The 19,198-nt window shown below is 48.2% G+C and overlaps 1 protein-coding gene across 7 annotated transcripts in view; it reads left to right on the forward strand.

Annotated features, from left to right (window-relative positions):
- The window catches only part of CKAP5 (cytoskeleton associated protein 5), a 1,152,983-nt gene that overhangs the window by 766,093 nt on the left and 367,692 nt on the right, over positions 1-19,198 (forward strand). For all 7 annotated transcript variants that reach the window (XM_085646654.1, XM_085646649.1, XM_085646653.1 and 4 more), the window contains one exon: positions 18,326-18,529. In XM_085646654.1, the coding sequence (XP_085502780.1) occupies positions 18,326-18,529 (204 nt within the window). The remainder of the gene's footprint in view (positions 1-18,325; positions 18,530-19,198) is intronic.

Here is a 19,198-nt window from a genome sequence, read left to right on the forward strand (position 1 = left end):
AACGAGGCCACCCTGGGATTCAGAAGGGGGAATTCCCTATTCTGTTTTATTATGGACAAGGGTAGAGTAGCTACTCCTTGTGTGAAAGACTGATTTATTAATCTGTCTTGCGTTGTACATCCATCTGTAAAAGAAAACACAAAGAAACACATATCCAACTTATACAAATCGGTTTGCATCATAGTGTTTCCAAAATGACGTGTTTCAAAATCGTGTTTGGAATCCAGAGCCACACCTATATGTGCCAGGTGGTCATAGAGGCATAATAGTGTGCAGCTATATCCACATATGTGTCACTCAAAAATAGTATCTGTGTACAGTTAATCGGCGTGTCAGATATATTGTGCGGTGGCGATTATGCTCGCATTCTATCTGAAACCAGTCGCCAAAAAGTGGATGCTATCAATGACAAACTCTCGTAAAATCATCCCACACACATCTCATTCACACCGTATCTGTGATTCAACACAGCATTAAAAAGCATGCGTGACTGTTAAAACCTATGGGTAATTGTGAAAGTATCTCTCACTCCTGCATACTTGCTTACCCGGACTTCGAATGGTAGTCGTTTCTCAGGGGATGGAAGGGCTAATGGAGTAGCTCTGTAGTCAAACCCTAACGTTTGCCCCAGGGGAAATATGAAGAGGAGTGGTTTGAGAATCATCAAGTTAGGGCATCCAGGACCAAACGTATTTATAGATGATTCCTTCTCTGGTGGGGGACCAAATGCTACGCTAATAGTCCTAGAGTAACAGACTTACTTCGTCAAGAGTCCTGCTCCGCTTCGCCACCTACTTGGACCCGATCCCCGGCGTTTCGCGCCGTGTTACGGTGATCGGGAAGTTTATACTTCCGTATTGTTTAAAGCGGAAGGTTAGATTGGTCAGTGCGTGCATGTGATCGGTGACGTCTCCCGAACGGGATAGGTCAGCCACGACCTGTGACCCAAATTGTCAGCAAATAGGAAAGTGCGTAAACACGAAGAACGCCGAAATAAACAGATGTGGATTTTAATCCGTTTATTCATATTAGCGTCCTTATTTTAATAACCCAAAGGAATGTAGTATGCATTGTTGGGGGCTCATATTCTTGATTAGCGTGCAATTACTGACGGACACGGCATTACATAGTGTGTGTGCTTTGTCCGTGCAGAATCGAGGGCGATCTTCGTAGCTAGTTCAAACGGCTGATGAGATGTAGTTTATGTATCTACTGATGGTGATATAACTAATACCCGGTAAAGATACATAGCCAGCGCTATTCATTATTCTTGATCCCATCAATTGTTGAGTGTTTTTAAGTATTAAAAAAGGTATTTTTACACTGGGTGACAGAAATGTCACAAGAGACACTACGCAGGTGTAGTATATACATATGGGCATTTTACAATTGGAAGATAGTGGACGTTTAAAGGAGTGTAGTATATTTATTACATGAGTCTTGAGGTTTATGTACGATGATAGTGGAACCCAATCTCCAAAAAGGGGATAGTGACATATGGAAGATTCTCATAATATTATAGATCACCCATTTAAGGTACATACAGTAGTCATGACGAGGGATGTGCTACATCTACTTGTTCAATTGGTTCCAGGGTATACAATCATTGAGCCCCTTCTCATGGGTCTTTAAACGATAGACCCATCGTTGTTCACGCTCTAAGAGTTTTTGCTGCAAGTTGTTCCCCATAGTTCTCTTCCAGGGGATCCTCATCAATAGTCATAAGCATTAGAATATTCCCGCCCATGTGCGGGATCCCGGAAACAGTATATTATATGTGCCCCACATATATATATCCATACATATATACCTATATGTATACACAAGCAATTGCAGCCCCTAACACCCTAGAGCTGAACCATGCTGTAAGGAATTTCCACTACACATAAGAAAAAAGCATTATAAACATGAGAAACAACATTATAACTTGTTTGGAAACTGTTTTAATGCTTAGAAAACAGCAGAAATTCTTAGAAAACACTGAAAGCATAGGAAGCTCCCAGGCTGCATTGCAAATACCCAGTCTAAAAAGACTGAAAAGCTAACTCATAGCTACATAGCAAAAACTGACACCGTGCCTTTAAGGCACACCTGACCCCCACCTTCCCATCATGCCTCAGGGGTGGCAGTTAGGTCAGTTGTTCTTTCCGGCTCCTTCTGGAAGGATCCTGGCAACAGAGCTCCACTTTTTTCTGAGTTTCTCAGAAAATATTGTCTGTTTTTCAACTGTTTTTTCCCTTACTTCGACGTTTTTCATCTAAGTCAGTAAGAGGCTGCCTTTTTTAGGCATTTTTGGGCATTTTTTCCATCTTAAAATGCCCTCTCTTTTCGATTCTTGCCCTGCATGTGGCAAGAAAAAGGCCAGGACTGACTCTCATAGGGTCTGTATCCTGTGTCTACCGGAGGATCATGATTCCAGCACATGTCCTCACTGCCAGGGCCTGTCCAAAAGAACTTTGAAGGACAGAGAGCGAAGTCGCGCTTATGGCCTGGCACAACCATCCAGAGGCCGATCTCCGGTGAGGAAGGGCTCCAAGAGGCATAAAGATTCATCTAGAAGCAAGTCCTCTCGTCCTTCCGCCTCAGCGTCGGGCTCGGCGCTGAGAAAAGATGTTCCGGTAGGTCGTGTTTCGAAAAAGAGGTTCTCGACAGCGGGCTCGCCGTCGAGAGCAGGTACGACGTCGAAGTCCAGACCGCCATCGTCAACTCGGCGACGATCGGCGTCGAGATCCAGAGCCTCTCCGCCGTCGTCAACCCGGCGACGTTCGGCGTCGAGAGACACCACCCCTCCGCCGTCGTCAACCCGGCGGCGATCGGCGTCGAGGAGCAGGGAACCTCCGCCGTTGTCAACCAGGCGACGTTCGGCGTCGAGGAGCAGAGAGCCTCCGCCGTCGCCAACCCAGCGGCGTTCGGCGTCGAGGAGCAGGGACCCTCCGCCGTCGACGACATCTCAACGTCGATCGGCGTCGAGGAGCATGGACCCTCCGCCGTCGTCAACCAGGCGACGACCGGCGTCGAGGAGTGTCACCCCTCCGTCGTCGAGGGCACCATCCCCTTCGTCGTCGAGGCTCCATCGGCGTTCGACGTCGAGGCAACAGGATCCTCCGCCGTCGTCATCCAAGCGACGTTCGGCGTCGAGGTTGGCATCCGTCTCGACGTCGAGAGTGGCAGCATCTCCGCCGGCGTCCCCGCGGCGTTCGGCGTCGAGGGAGAGAAGGCCTCCGTCGTCGGCTTCACATCGCCGCTCGACGTCGAGGCGGCAGGCTTCGCCCACTGAACATGGCCGCCGGTCCACATCGAGACGGCGTTCGACGTCGAGAGAGTCCCGGCGAGAAAAGAGACGACACCACGGATCGACGTCAAGACCGCGCTCGACGTCGAGACAGGCCTCGGACAGGTCGGTGGTCCTGGTGACAGTCGGCGTCTCGCCATTCCTCCTCCCACTCAGGGTTCTCTCCACGACCGGCAAATCCACGAGAACCTGCGGTTCAACCCCGTAGGTCTTCTCCTCAGACTCAGACCATTAATCTGTCGCCCAGATGGCTACTGCCAGCACATCATTGGCAGGACTCAGGGCCTACAAAGAGGATGCGGGAATACATCAGTCCAGTGCATGATTCTCCGCTGCAACGGCTGGTGGCGGCTGTGGACAGAGCTAGTCCCCCCAGGCCAGCACGTCAGAGGTCTCCGGACGACAGGCGACGCAGATCGCGCTCCCCCAGACGGGAGGAGCGTTCACCTGGTTCACGGGCTCGTGATCATCGCCGGAAGCGCAGAAGGACTCCATCATCGTCCTCTTCCTCGTCCTCCAGGTCCTCCATCAGGGACTATTCTCCCACGCTCTCGGGCAGCCCAGTGTCCAGGGTCTCGCCCGTAGACGACATCAACACCTACCAGGAGGTGTTGCAGCGGGGAGCACAGAAGCTGGGGATTGAGATGTCAGTCCCCCAAGTCACCACCTCGGTGATTTTTGAAACACTTCACCAAAAGTCTGCCTCTCGTCCGCTGCTGCCTTTGGTCCCAGGGATCATGGAACCAGTCATGGACACTTTTCTCACCCCGGCGACTGTCAAAGCTGTTCCGGCTCGTATCCTGAAAAAATACAAACCACATACATCTGACCCCGTCTTTGTGAAGATAGACCCACCTGCAGACTCTGTCATAGTGGCAGCGGCAAGGAAGGGTCAGACGGCGTCGGCCTCCTCTTCCGTCCCTCCAGATAAGGAGAGCAGAACCCAGGACTCATGGGGACGCAGGGCCTGCTCTTCTGCGGCGGCGGCCCTCAAGATCTCCAGCGCGGCGGCGCTTCTGGGCAGGTACGACAGGGCCCTCTGGGACTCGATGGAGCGTTTCAAATCCAAGCTCCCCAAGGAGGACCAAAAGGACTTTGAGGAGATTGTTACGGAAGGGGCACTGGTGGCTAATCAGTCGATTAGCACAGCGGCGGATGGTGCGCTAATCTCAGCCCACTCTTACACACACGGCGTCTGCGCCAGGAGGTCGTCCTGGTTGCGTCTGACAGGGCTCAAGCCAGACGCACAGCAACGGATTTTAAACCTCCCGTTCTCTGGCAACTCCCTCTTCGGCACTCACACGGATGAGGAGATGGGGCGCATGAAAACGGAGCTGGACACCCTCAAAGCCGTGGGCTTGGAGAAGAAAAAGGAATTCAAGCGCCGTTTTCGACCCACCCAACGCAAGGGGCCTCAACAGAGGGTTCAAACCCCTCAGTGGTCTCAGAGGAAACCCCAAGGGAAAACCCAGTTTAGAGGCGGAAAGTCTGGCAGGGGCAGAGGTGGACACCAGCAACAGTCCTCCACTACCACAAGAGGAGGAAAGTCATGAGCTGTGGCTTCCTCTACGGCCGTTGCCCACTCCAGTGGGAGGAAGTGCATCACAACATCTAGCAGAGTGGGACAGCATCACAAAAGATCGCTGGGTGCTGAATATACTGCGTCATGGATATGCGCTACGTTTTCGAGCGCGTCCCAGAGACATCCCGCCAAAGAGGTCCCGTCCTCACCACCTCAACCTGCTCAAGCAGGAGGTGAGATCTCTTCTGAAAAAGCAAGCCATAGAAAGGGTTCCTCCTGCGCAGGTCGGAAAAGGAGTGTACTCCCGGTACTTCCTGGTGCCCAAGAAAGATCAAGAGCACAAGTTTCGGCCGATTCTGGACCTTCGTCTCCTAAACCAAGTCATCGTCAAGGAGAAGTTCCGTATGTTGGCGCTTCACCAAATATGTCCACATCTACAAGTCGGAGATTGGATGTGTTCGGTGGACCTCCAAGATGCGTACTTTCACATTCCAATAGCGAAACATCACCGCAGGTACCTACGGTTTGTGGTTGGAGGCAAGCACTACCAGTACAAAGTGCTCCCATTCGGACTCAAGTCGGCCCCGCGAGTCTTCACCAAATGTATGGCAGTGGTGGCGGCCTGCCTACACAAGCAGGGTCTCTTAGTCTACCCGTACCTGGACGACTGGTTACTGAAGGCTCCAACCCAGCAGCAGGTGAAGAAAGACTTCCAAATCTGTCTGAGACAGTTGCACGCTCTCGGCCTTCACGTCAACATGGCGAAGTCCGTGCAGCAGCCCACTCAGTCCATCCACTACCTTGGCTCCGTTCTGGACACAAGCGTGGGAAGAGCGTATCCTTCGGAGGAGAGACTGTCTTCAATGAAGAGAAAATGCAGGCTTATGCAGCAGATGCGGAGGCCGTCAGTTCGGCAGGTAGCATCTCTGCTGGGTTCCATGGCGTCCTGCATTTTTCTAATTCCCCACGCCAGGCTGCGAATGAGACCTTTGCAGCAAGCTCTGGAGGACCAATGGGATCAGTCCACAGGCCGTTGGGGAGATCGAATCTCTCTCTCCCAGGTGGCGAAATCTTCCCTAGCATGGTGGACTCGTCAGAACAATCTGTTGGTGGGAGTCCCGTTTCACCAGCCACTTCCGGTGCAAACAGTGGTAACAGACGCGTCGCTACAAGGATGGGGGGCCCACATGGGGTGCCTCCAGATACAAGGTCAGTGGTCTACAAAAGAACAGGGCTACCACATAAATATGCTAGAGCTTCGAGCAGTCCATCTTGCTCTAAAGGCGTTCCTCCCAGCAATCGAGACCGACTCAGTCCTGGTGCAGACCGACAACACCACGACCATGTTTTACCTGAACAAACAGGGCGGGACTCGGTCACGCCCCCTCTCCCTGGAGGCGCAGGCGATCTGGCACTGGCTGCTCGCCCGGAACCTCTCGGTGGTGGCAGTACACCTTCCAGGGGAGTTGAATATCAAGGCAGACGCACTCAGCAGGCACTTCGAAGATCAGCCCGACTGGGTGCTGCACGACGACGTGGTGGCGTACCTGTTCCGTTGGTGGGGTCGTCCAGACATCGATCTGTTTGCAGACGACGAAAATTCAAAATGCCACGCCTTCGCGTCCAGATTCCACCGTCCAGGGACCAGGGGGAATGCTCTTTTGATGGACTGGTCAGGGACATTTGCCTACGCCTTTCCGCCCCTGCCTCTGATTCCGAAGGTGGTATCCAAGCTGCTCAGATCCGACATGAAGATGATCCTCATAGCTCCGGACTGGCCGCGCCAGTGGTGGTACCCGGACCTTCTTCATCTCTCAGTTCAACCTCACAGGCGGCTGCCTTGCAGGCCGGACTTGCTGTCCAAGATGGGCGGGAGGATTCTGCATCCCAACCTTCCCTCACTGAACTTAACAGCATGGCTCCTGAGGTCCTGCAATACGGACATTTAGGTCTACCGCCTGACTGCATGCATATTCTCAAGGAAGCGAAGCGAAGCGACCCTCCACAAGAGCGTCTTATGCGTTTAAGTGGAAGAGGTTCTTCATTTGGTGTAGGGAGCATCACCATGATCCTACAAAGGGGCAGGAGGACGTCATCCTTCCGTACCTCCTTCACTTAGCTAGATCAGGCTTGAAGTATGCATCCATCAGGGTCCATTTGTCTGCCATTACAGCTTACAGGAGGTCTCCCAGTCAACCTTCTTTTTTCCAGATGCAGGTGGTCAAGGACTTCTTGCAGGGGTTGAAAAAAGTTTACCCCCCTGTTCGAAACCCTTCGCCTCCGTGGGAGTTGAACTTAGTGTTATCCAAGTTGATGGTCCCACCTTTTGAGCCGATCCACAAAGCTTCTTTACAGCATCTGTCGTGGAAGGCCGCCTTTCTGGTAGCCATTACATCGGCACGCAGAGTAAGCGAAATCCAGGCTCTGTGTACTAAAGAGCCGTACACGGTTTTTCACCAGCACAAAGTGGTCTTAAGGGCACATCCATCCTTTCTCCCTAAGGTAGTGTCTGATTTTCATATTAATCAGTCCATTTCTCTGCCATCCTTCTTCCCGAATCCAGCGACCCCGGCTGAGCGGTCGCTCCACTCCTTAGACCTCAAGAGGGTACTTAAATTCTACCTGGCAAGTACCAGAGGCATTAGGAAGACGGACCAGCTGTTTGTCAACTATGGCGCCATGAGAACAGGCTTCCCAGCGGCTAAACGATCCATTTCCAGATGGATTGTTTCCTGCATTACCCTAGCCTACCAGCTGGCGAAAAGGCCCTTACCTTTGGCCCCTAAGGCTCATTCTACTAGGGGGAAAGCGGCCACAGTAGCTTTCTTGCATGACGTTCCAATGGCAGAGATCTGCAAGGCGGCCACTTGGAAATCGGTCCATACCTTTACCAGGCACTACTGCCTCGAATCCGATTCCAGGGCGGATGCCCAGGTAGGCCAAGCCTCCTTGAGGAACCTGTTTGGGTAGCTGAGCTATCTGAGCATACTGTTCCTTCTCTGTTTATTTTCTTTCCTTTGCCCGCAGGGGGATGAGGTGAGGCTCGCTATTCTATTCTAATGCTTATGACTATTGATGAGGATCCCCTGGAAGAGAAGGATTAGTTACTTACCTGTAATCCTAGTTCTCTTCCAGGGGTATCCTCATCAAAGTCATAAGCAACCCTCCCGCCTCCCCGGGCAAAGGTGTAATAATTTTCAGAGGTTGTTATTTTTCTTTGTGCCATGACTTTTCAGTCTCCGCAAAGAACAACTGACCTAACTGCCACCCCTGAGGCATGATGGGAAGGTGGGGGTCAGGTGTGCCTTAAAGGCACGGTGTCAGTTTTTGCTATGTAGCTATGAGTTAGCTTTTCAGTCTTTTTAGACTGGGTATTTGCAATGCAGCCTGGGAGCTTCCTATGCTTTCAGTGTTTTCTAAGAATTTCTGCTGTTTTCTAAGCATTAAAACAGTTTCCAAACAAGTTATAATGTTGTTTCTCATGTTTATAATGCTTTTTTCTTATGTGTAGTGGAAATTCCTTACAGCATGGTTCAGCTCTAGGGTGTTGGGGGCTGCAATTGCTTGTGTATACATATAGGTATATATGTATGGATATATATATGTGGGGCACATATAATATACTGTTTCCGGGATCCCGCACATGGGCGGGAATATTCTAATGCTTATGACTTTGATGAGGATACCCCTGGAAGAGAACTAGGATTACAGGTAAGTAACTAATCCTTGTGACCTTTTCTAGTACTGTCCACTTCAGCTCTGTGTCCTTATGTTTTTTCTCCTGGTAATGGGCAGTAAGCCTAGTTGCTGTGACTGATCTACGTATAGTGCTTCTATGTTCGCTGATGCGAACTTTGATCTTACGACTAGTCATACCAATATATACCAGTCCACAGGGGCATTTTATCATATAGATCACGGATTCAGAGTTACAATTTGTATGTGACCTTTGTTCCCATGGAGAATTTAAGCCCAAATCCAATGTTTTGGTGTGTTCTGTAAAGGGGCAGGCCACACATGACCCACACGGGTAGTGTCCTACAACAGGTGATAAACCCCATAATGTCTGCTGATCAGTTGGTTTAGGAGTAAAGGAGTTGGTTTGTACCAGGGCATTCCTCAAGTTAGAATTTTTTCTAAAAGAGAACATAGGTTTCTCAAATGATAACCTGTTAGATGTCAATATTGACCATTTTTTGATCTGGTTGCTCTTTTGTGTATGTTTCTAACAGCGCTTCCCTTGGTGTATTGCGCGCTCTTTTGTTTGCTCTTTGTATGATCTTATTAGGGTACATCTTCTGTTGGAGTTTGTTACTAAGAATAGCTGCCTCTTTTTTGTATGTTTGAATGTTTGAACAGTTTCTACGAATCCTCAAGAATTGGCCTACTGGCAAATTCTCTCTTAAGGATCGCGGGTGGGCACTATCAAATCTTAATAAACTGTTCCTGTCCGTAGGTTTTGTATACAGCGAGCTTTCAAGAGTGCCATCTTTAGCTGTGAAAGTGACATCCAGAAATGAGATGCTTTCTTTATTCACATTCATAGTGAAATGAAGGTGTGGGTTCAGTGAGTTGATCCATGTTTTAAAATTCTCAAGGCTAGTAAGATCACCTCTCCAGATCATCAGGACATCATCGATATACCTGTACCATTTGCAGATATTCCTACTGAAAGGATTTTGAGTCCATATATGTAGGTCTTCAAAATAACTGACGTACAGGCAAGCCAGACTTGGGGCGAATGTACTCCCCATTGATGTCCCATGTATTTGTAGGTATAAGATCTTCAAAGGTAAAAAAGTTTTCTGTCAATGCCAAATGTATAAGGGTGATCACCCACTCGATAGGTGCTGCCCACAACCAATCTTCTTGTCTGAGGATCTCTTGGATTACTCTGATACTTTCCGCCTGAGGTATGTTTGTGTATAAAGCTTCTACGTCCAAACATACCAAAAAATTATCTACTGGATTGTATTCTACTTGTGTCAGAAGATTGAAGAGGTGTTTAGTATCTTGAACATATGATTTAATCTTCTTTACCAGGGGGCGTAAGAACCAGTCGGTATATTTTGACAGTGGTTCCAGAATAGAACCAATCCCTGAGACAATGGGTCTCCCAGGGGGAGTGGGTTCCCTTTGTGTATTTTAGGGATGGTGTAGAACAGAGGAATTCTGGGGTTCTCCTGATTCAGAAATTCATATTCTTTCTTCGTAATCCATTCTTTGGTCAGGGCATCTGTTGTTAATGTCATGATAGTTGTTTTTATCCGTTGTGTAGGATCCCTATTGATCTTTTTGTAGTATTTTGTGTCTGCCAGTAGATTCAGACATGCTGTTCTGTAAGCGTTGGTACTTTGTATCACGGTCGCTCCACCTTTATCCGCTGGTTTAATAATTATATCCGTTCTGGATTGTAGGGTGGTTAGAGCCGCACGTTCTTTCTTGCTTAAATTATTGAACCCGTTTCTCTTGGGTTGGAGTAGTTCAACTTCCTTGCTGACTGCTTCTTCGAAAGATAATACTTCTGGAGGCATCATGTTGGTAAGGGGGAGAAAAGAGGATTTTGGTCTCAACCCCGTGTAGGTATTATCTTCAACGGGTCTCTCTTTGTCCTGAAAAAAAGTTTTCAATCGTATTTTTCTGAAGAATTCGCCTAATTCACATCGGAGGCGGAATTTGTCCAGGTAGGTTGTAGGGACGAATCCCAAACCTTTATCCAGAATTGTTTGTTCGTCTGTGGTAAGGATGACATCTGTGAGGTTTACAATTAATCCCTCGTGTTGCTTGTGCTCGGCTGTTGTTCCCTGGTGTTGCTCCTGGTGTTCACTGAGCTCCGCTCTTCTTCCCACTGAATTTGTTTCCCCCTTCTTCCTCGTCTCCCTCTTCTTCCGCCCTGACCTAAAAAATGTTGGTTGAAGTCCGGCTGATAGTATGGTCCTGTTGGGAATTGAGGGGGGCCATGGTATTGGACTAGATTTATGCACCAGTGGTCAGTGTTTTGCATGGCTCTGCGTTCCTGGCGCGCAAAGTTGTGTACAGAACTGATAGCGCGCAAGGATGGCGCCTAAGTAGTCTCCGTGACGTCATCTCGGCACATACGACGGACGCGGAGCTGCACAACGCCAACTACTGACGTGCAGAGGTACTGCTAGCAAACTTTCCGTATCCGGTCTGACGCCTGGGGATATTCTAAGGTAAGGAATCTAACCCGAACTCATGTTTCTTACAGATATATCGTTACAAAAGGTAAGTAACTTGTTCTTTAGACCTCTACACCAGGCCACCACTGTGCCACTGGTTGTTCAGCTTTGGTTCTCACCTGACCCCTTGCTGACTTATGGCTTCGGTGATTGTAAGTGCAGTACTGATTTGTTTAACCGCAATATTGTATTCCCCATAGGATGACATTGGACTGTTGAAAAGTTCCTAAGTGTTGAGTTTTCAAAGTGAGAAGTATTTTTAATTAAAACGTATTTACCTTATTACGAAGACCTTGGTCTTAAAATAAAATGCAAAGTATATGTTCGAAGCATATTAGCTGCAGATCACACACTTAGGATAGTAGATCGCCATCTGGTGTTGGGCTCGGATGCTTGCAGGTTGTTGTTGTCTTCGGAAGAAGTCTTTGGTCACGAGATAGGTGACTCCTCCCTTGGACTACAGTGCGCATGGGCATCCACTCCATCCTCAGATTGTTTTTTTCCGCCATTGGGTTCGGATGTAACTTTTCCAACTCTGGTTGAAAATCTCAAATACAAGCTTTTCGAAGCGAAAAAACTTCTACAACTACATCGAAGCACCTTCACTCGACATCGAATTCATCGGCTCGATTGCGGACGTCGACGCAGGCGGTTGGGCCTATCCACGCCATGAGGCCTACGGCTCATGGAAAGGACGCCGTTTAAAAAATGCTCCCAGTGTGGAGCAAAATTTCCGCACAGTGACCATCACAAAGTCGGCAACCTGTGCCTATCACCAGAACACGACGAAGCCAGCTGTCCAGCCTGCGCAGCATTTCGATCCAAAAAGACCATTCGGGATCGAAGAGCTCGACACCATATCATGACACACAAACCAGCCCCGGAACCAGTAAACATCTTCGATGAGGGTCCCGATGTCCCAGAAGAAGATTCCGAGGAACTTCAAATCATCTCAGAAGCAGACGACTCAGATGACCCCATTACTCTGGGGCAACGTGCGAGTACCACTGTCCCGCCCCAACCCCTCCAAAACCAAAGGCATTGGTCAAGACTTCGCCAGCTGGCCTCAGTCGAGACCGAAAACATCCTTCAGAAGCCCTGCCTCCGGGCTCGGCTCCGAAGAAACACAAGCCTTCCGCTGGCTCGGGCCCGAGTAAGCCGCATGTCATTGTACCTTCGGCACCGAAGACAAAAGACCTCTCGGCACAGAAATCTAATCCGACACCTTCGGCACCGAAAACATCGAGGCCCATAGATAAACCCACACCGAAAGTTCCCAAGCCGAAAGACTCCACTTCGGCACCGAAACCTTCATCGGCACCGAAACCACCGGCTAAGTACTATAACACACCTCCTAAAACCAAAGACTCCACCGATCAACCAAAACCTCGATCGGAACTGAAAAAATCAGCACCAAAATCTGTTCCTGAAGAACAAGAACTTTTCCATCCAGATCCAACACAAAAAAGGATCTATATTAATCCAAAAACTGGACATGTCACTGCAGTGCAATGTAAGAAACGGAAACTGGACACAACACCTGCCCCAGTTCCTATAAAAAAGGACTCTGCAACATCACCTATTCCTCCTTCCTCTCCCATACAACCTTCTACCCCACCCCCCTCTGCCTACACCACCCTTACCTCTACCATCTCCATCACATACACCACTTCCACAGGATGATGATGATGACCTAGGGGGAGGGGGTGATCCTTATAATACTAATGATCCGTTCACTATCCAGATCCAGAAACTGCACCATTGGATGATTGGGCATACCCTCTACCAGATATGCCTGACCCTACACCATATCCCTCCAAACCATCCCCTCCAGATGACCACCTGGGGTTTGGACAACTAGTAAACAGAGCAGCACTTTACCATGGCGTCACCATGCACTCCGATGCACCCGAGGAAGACTTCCTCTTAGACACTTTTGATCAGTCTCGGAAGTCGGTACAAATTTAACCTATGATTAAAGGGGTGATAAAACACGCCACAGAAGTATTTAAAGACCCCGTCCGTGCCAGGGTGCTTAACCCAAGAATTGAGAAAAAATATAGACCTGCCCCAGAAGATCCTTGTTACATCAAAGGACAGCTCCCTCTTGATTCGTTGGTCGTTTCCAACGCAAGGAAACGCGCCAACTCCCAAACCACGGGAGATACACCACCCCCTGACAAAGAATACAAACTATTAGAAGCCTCGGGCAAACGAGTAGCAGCACAAGCTGCTAATCATTGGCGTATTGCCAACACTCAAGCCCTATTAGCACGCTACGATAGGGCTCATTACGATCAGTTGAAGAATCTGCTACAACACCTGCCAGACCAATACAAGCCCCAGGCAAATGACCTTATACAAGAGGGAAAACTTATCTCAAATGTGTCAATTAAATGCGCACTTGACGCCGCAGACACCGCCTCTCGAGCACTAAACACAAGTGTACTCCTTAGACGCCATGCCTGGCAACGCATTTCAGGCTTTAAGCCAGAAGTACAAAGTACCATACTTAGCCAACCTTTTAACCAACAACAGCTGTTTGGGCCAGCAGTAGACACTGCACTTGAAAAAATGAAAAAAGACAGAGACTGCTAAGTCCATGGGAGCATTGCAGTCTCCACAACCACGCGGCTCCTTTCGACGTTCCTTCTACAGAGGAGCCTCCAAGAATATGGGAGCAGACACCTCCTCTACGTTCAAAACCTCTACACAAACATCCCCCAGTAGAGGATATTTTAGAGGAGGATATAGAGGAAACAACAACAAGGGACGAGGTCGAGGCAATACCAACACTCGTACCTCCCCAGCACAAAACAGTGACTTTCCTCCACTCCCCCCAGAACATTCCACTCCAGTCGGGGGAAGACTCAAACAGTTCCTACCTGTCTGGAACTCCATCACAACAGACAAGTGGGTAAGACAAATTATCCAGTATGGTTACTGCCTGGAACTCACCACTACCCCTCCACACATACCACCTAAGCAGCGTTCCATGTCACCAGACAATCTTACACTCCTCAAACAAGAAGTTCTCTCATTGCTTCAAAAACACACAATAGAACCAGTTCCCTTACAACATCAAGGTACAGGGGTATACTCACTGTACTTTCTAATCCCCAAAAAGGACGAGACTCTAAGACCAATACTCGACCGCAGACTCCTAAATCTGTACATAAACTCAATCATTTCCATATGATCACTCTTCAACAAGTGCTCCCACTACTACAAGACGATTTCCTTGCCACACTAGATCTCAAGGACGCTTATTTCCACATTCCCATACATCCTGCTCACAGGAAGTACCTAAGGTTTGTGGTGGACGGACAACACTATCAGTTTACAGTCCTTCCATTCGGAGTAACAACTGCGCCCAGAGTATTCACCAAGTGTCTAGCAGTAGTAGCAGCGCATCTCAGAAGACGACAAATTCATGTCTTCCCATATCTAGACGATTGGCTCATAAAAGCCAATTCATTCAACAAATGCATCCTACACACTCACCAAACTATTCAAATCTTACACAACTTGGGATTCACAATAAACTATCCCAAATCTCATCTCCAACCCTCCCACATACATCAATATCTGAGAGCCACCATAAATACCTCCAAAGCACTAGCATATCCCAGCCCAGCCAGGATAGCCAAAATACAAGCTCTCATCTTAAAATTCCAACCCCAACACTCTCTTCCAGCAAGAGTGTTCATGCAACTCATAGGCATGATGGCGTCATGCATCTTCATTGTGCCTCATGCAAGACTTCAAATGCGTCCCTTGCAAGAATGTCTAGCACGTCAGTGGAATCAGACTCACGGACCACTAACTGATCTGGTGTTGGTGGACAGCCGCTCACATTGCTCTCTAAAATGGTGGAACACAATAAACCTGTCCAAAGGTCGGCCGTACCTCGAGCCTCTTCCACAAATAGTGCTAACCACGGACACATCACTCACGGAATGGGGAGCCCATCTCTTAGGACACACCACTCCGGGCAAATGGACCACTCAACAGAAAGTGCTCCATATCAATTACCTGGAAATACTGGCAGTATTCCTAGCACTAAAATCATTCCAAATGCATCTCCAGAACAAAACTGTCCTCATCCGGACGGACAACATGACGGCCATGTACTCTATACAAAAACAAGGAAGCACACATTCTCTCCAGCTGTCCCAGCTCGCACAGAACATTTGGAGATGGGCCATTCCCCAGAACATATGCCTGCTTGCAGAACACCTTCCAGGGGTTCACAATCAGATTGCTGACCTATTAAGTCGACAGACTCAACAGATCCACAAATGGGAATTACATCCACAAGTCCTACTCCCCTTTTTCCAAAAATGGGGCCAACCAGACCTAGATCTGTTCGCCACACACAAACGCAAAATGCCCAACCTTCGCCGCCAGGTTTCCCCACCCACAGTCGAAGGGCAATGCGATATGGATGAACTGGTCAGGCAGATTTGCGTACGCTTTTCCGCTTCTCCCACTCATTCCATTCGTGATACGCAAACCCAGGCAACAGTCTCTCAAGCTGATACGAATAGCTCCCACATGGGCGCGTCAACCCTGGTTCACAACACTGCTGGAACTCTCTCTAGTTCCACACCAAAAACTGCATCTCTCCCCCTCCTTAATAACCCAGAACCATGGAGAAATCAGACACCCAGATCCAGGTCAACTGAATCTAGCGATCTGGCTCCTTAAGTCCTAGAGTTCGGTTACCTCAACCTACCACCTGACTGCATGAATATTATAAAAGAGGCCAGATGACCTACCACTAGAGCCTGCTACGCTGCAAAATGGAAAAGATTTGCCATTTACTGCACCAACAATGATACACGCCCACTGGATGCATCCATACTGACCATCATTTGCTACTTACTACACGTGCAAAGATGTAATTTAGCGTATACATCCATACGTCTCCACCTAGCAGCATTAGCTGCCTACTTACAAAATCGACAACACTTGTCACTATTTAGAGTCCCTGCGATCAAAGCCTTCATGGAAGGACTAAAAAGAATTATTCCTCCCAGATTACCACCCTCTCCAGTGTGGAATCTAAACATTGTTCTTACAAGGCTCATGGGACCCCCTTTTGAACCTCTGCATAAATGCGAACTACAGTTCCTCGCATGGAAAGTGGCTTTCCTTATTGCTATCACATCCCTTAGACAGGTTAGTGAGATCCAGGCTTTAACCATACAAGAACCATTCCTATAATTACACCACAACAAAGTGGTTCTTAGAACAAATCCGAAATTCCTGCCAAAAGTCACATCTCCGTTCCATCTTAACCAATCAGTCGAGCTACCAGTGTTCTTACCAAATCCGGACTCGGTAGCTGAAAGACCTCTTCATACCTTAGACGTTAAAAGCGCCATACTTTACTACATTGATAGAACCAAATCATTCCGCAAAACCAAACCATTGTTTGTTGCTTTCTCTCCACCACATAAAGGCAACCCCATTTCCAAATCCGGGCTAGCCAGGTGGATAGTTAAATGTATCCAAATATGCTACCACAAGGCTAAACGCACACTTAACAGTTCCCCCTAGAGCGCATTCCACACGCAAAATAGGGGTTTCCATGGCATTCTTAGGAAATATTCCCTTAGATATTTGTAAGGCAGCCACATGGTCTACAACACACAGTGGAGAAGTGTGGCTCAATGATTAGAGCGGGAGACTCTGATGCAGAGGTCTAGCCCGGGACCAGGGTTCAATTCCCCGCCTCGGCGGGTCTTGGGCTCAAAATTTCCACGGACATGATAATTCTCGCCTCGGTGCCTATTCCAATCGTGGAGTCCCACTCTGCAACTCTGGGCAATAGCTTGCTTAATCTCCACAACGGCCCCCACAACGCTAAGGATGCCTGGCCTCCACCTTGGGGGTGCCCAGGAGTGGACGCCTCACAGGGAAATCCTAAGTGTGCAGTATGCATCTGTTCTTGGCACGTAGAGCTGCAGAGCCACACATGCCCACCCACCTCCCCAGGACCTGTATCTGTTCCAGCATCGTCTTACTTAGACATTAAACATGGACATCTCTCTCGTTTCTACAAACTCCATCATTTCCCATCATGGCGAAAAACAATCTGAGGATGGAGTGGATGCCCATGCGCACTGTAGTCCAAGGGAGGAGTCGCCCATCTCGTGACCAAAGACTTCTTCCGAAGACAACCACAACCTGCAAGCATCCGAGCCCAACACCAGATGGCGATCTTATCCTCAGTGTGTGACTCTGCAGCTCTACATGCCAAGAACAGATGCATACTGGTAAGTAGCATATTCCTTTTCTAAAATTGGTCTAGATCGCCTTCTTGAGTCCTGTGTCCATTATTGATCACTGTTGTGCAATAAATGTCTTCTGTGTTCGTCCGAAGGCTACTCGCCCCCACAACCACTAATAGAGCACTTTGGGTTTTGCGTTGAGCCCTGTACAGTTTTGGGGAACCCCTGGCCTCCGTGCACGATATTACCACCTAGTGGCATACCATATACAGAGCCAGCTTCCTACACCTTTTCTGTCCTTGTATGTTCTTTTAGTCCTTTTTTTGGCAGAATTCACACAGTTAGACATCGAAGAGGGCAGCCGCACTACATAGACATTGTGTGTTCTAAGCCGCCTTCTTCCTCCACCACATGAGTGGCCCTTCACGAATAGTGGTGGTATTTTGAGATGAACAATTTTTCAGAAGGGCTGGAAAATTGCTTCACTCTCGTCTCTAAAGAAGATGAGTAATGACAGTGTTCCCAGTATTCCAGTCTTTAGTGTTGAAGAATAAAACTTTCTGCCAGCCCATGGTATCAGAAGCTGTTGAATCTTCAGGAGCCTTCAAGGGACATTACCTATTTCCAGCTCTTAATGCTAGCCTATCTTACTGTGCTTGTCCTCATTGTTAATGCTTTTCAAAGTAAAGTTTTACATAGGGGCTGAAACCTAGTCCAAGATAGTTCCCGTCTCATACTTTTAATGCCTAGAAATCCCAAAACCTTAATTTCTGTTTTTGGAACATGTTCATTAATATAGGATTTTTCAGTCCTACTTGATTATTGGCAATTTGAGACAATGTTTAAGTGTTCCAGGGTCCCTGGACACAGTGGCAAATTATTCTAAACTTTGACTATTGATGAGGATACTACAATGCAGATCTGTTTCAGACTTTGCTCTAGATGGCAGGAGTGTTCATAACATGCAAAGTTCCGAGGCAATGCCAACTTTTGCCGTTGGATGAGTGATGCTCCTGTGCATTTTCTAGTTGTGCTGTTTTCTGTCTTGACTGGTCACTTTTTCTATTCTCAGCACCTGGAAATTGAGAAGGAAGGTGTGATCGGATCCCTAGATCTGATCTTGAAGTGGTTTACCCTGCGGTTCTTTGACACAAACACCAGCGTCTTGATGAAGGTTCTGGAGTATCTCAAGCTGCTGTTTGCACTGCTGAGCCAGGAGGAGTATCACCTTACAGAAAACGAGGCGACTTCCTTCATTCCGTATCTTGTTCTTAAGGTAGGTGACTATACTAGGGATAGTACCAGACTGCATGCATAAAATGTGATTTTGCATGGCCTCCCCTGCCTCGTCCTGCATTCTGGGAAGGAAAGGCAGAGTTGATGAGATGCACCACTAGAGGCTGCAGAGCTCTCTGAAGCAGTCGCCTACTCAACCTGATGACGTATTCACTTCTGCAGGGTCAGCTAACTTAACCTTCCTGCATGCTGAGGTTTTTTGAAAGTATCTGTAAAGTCCTGCTTATCTTCCTGTTTAAAGAGCAACAAATACACTTAATGAATTGTTTTGAAGATTTATAATGTGACATAAATGAAAAAGTATAGGTTTTTTTTATTGGTAAATGGTGGTTTAGGTTAAAATGGCAATGAATTGATGTGTGCAAAAGTGTTCGTAGATTGTCTGTGCCATCGTGCCCTGGATAGGACGGCTGGACCACTACATCTGCACCACGTCCGCTCACTGATGTTAGTTCTTTTTTTTTAGATCTCGGCTGTTGATGACGCGCATGCGCTGCTCTCTGCATCCGAGAGAGTCTTGAAATCAATACGGTTGAGGAAGGGGACTTGAAGCCCCGCCCCCTCTTCTCATTGCCTCGCGTCATAGCTTAGCCTAAACGCAGGCTTCTAATTGTAAAGGAGGCTTCTTAGTTCCTCCTTGTTGCCGCCT

The sequence above is a fragment of the Triturus cristatus genome, chromosome 3_1 (assembly GCF_964204655.1).
Source record: "Triturus cristatus chromosome 3_1, aTriCri1.1, whole genome shotgun sequence".
Classification (NCBI taxonomy): Eukaryota; Metazoa; Chordata; class Amphibia; order Caudata; family Salamandridae; genus Triturus; species Triturus cristatus.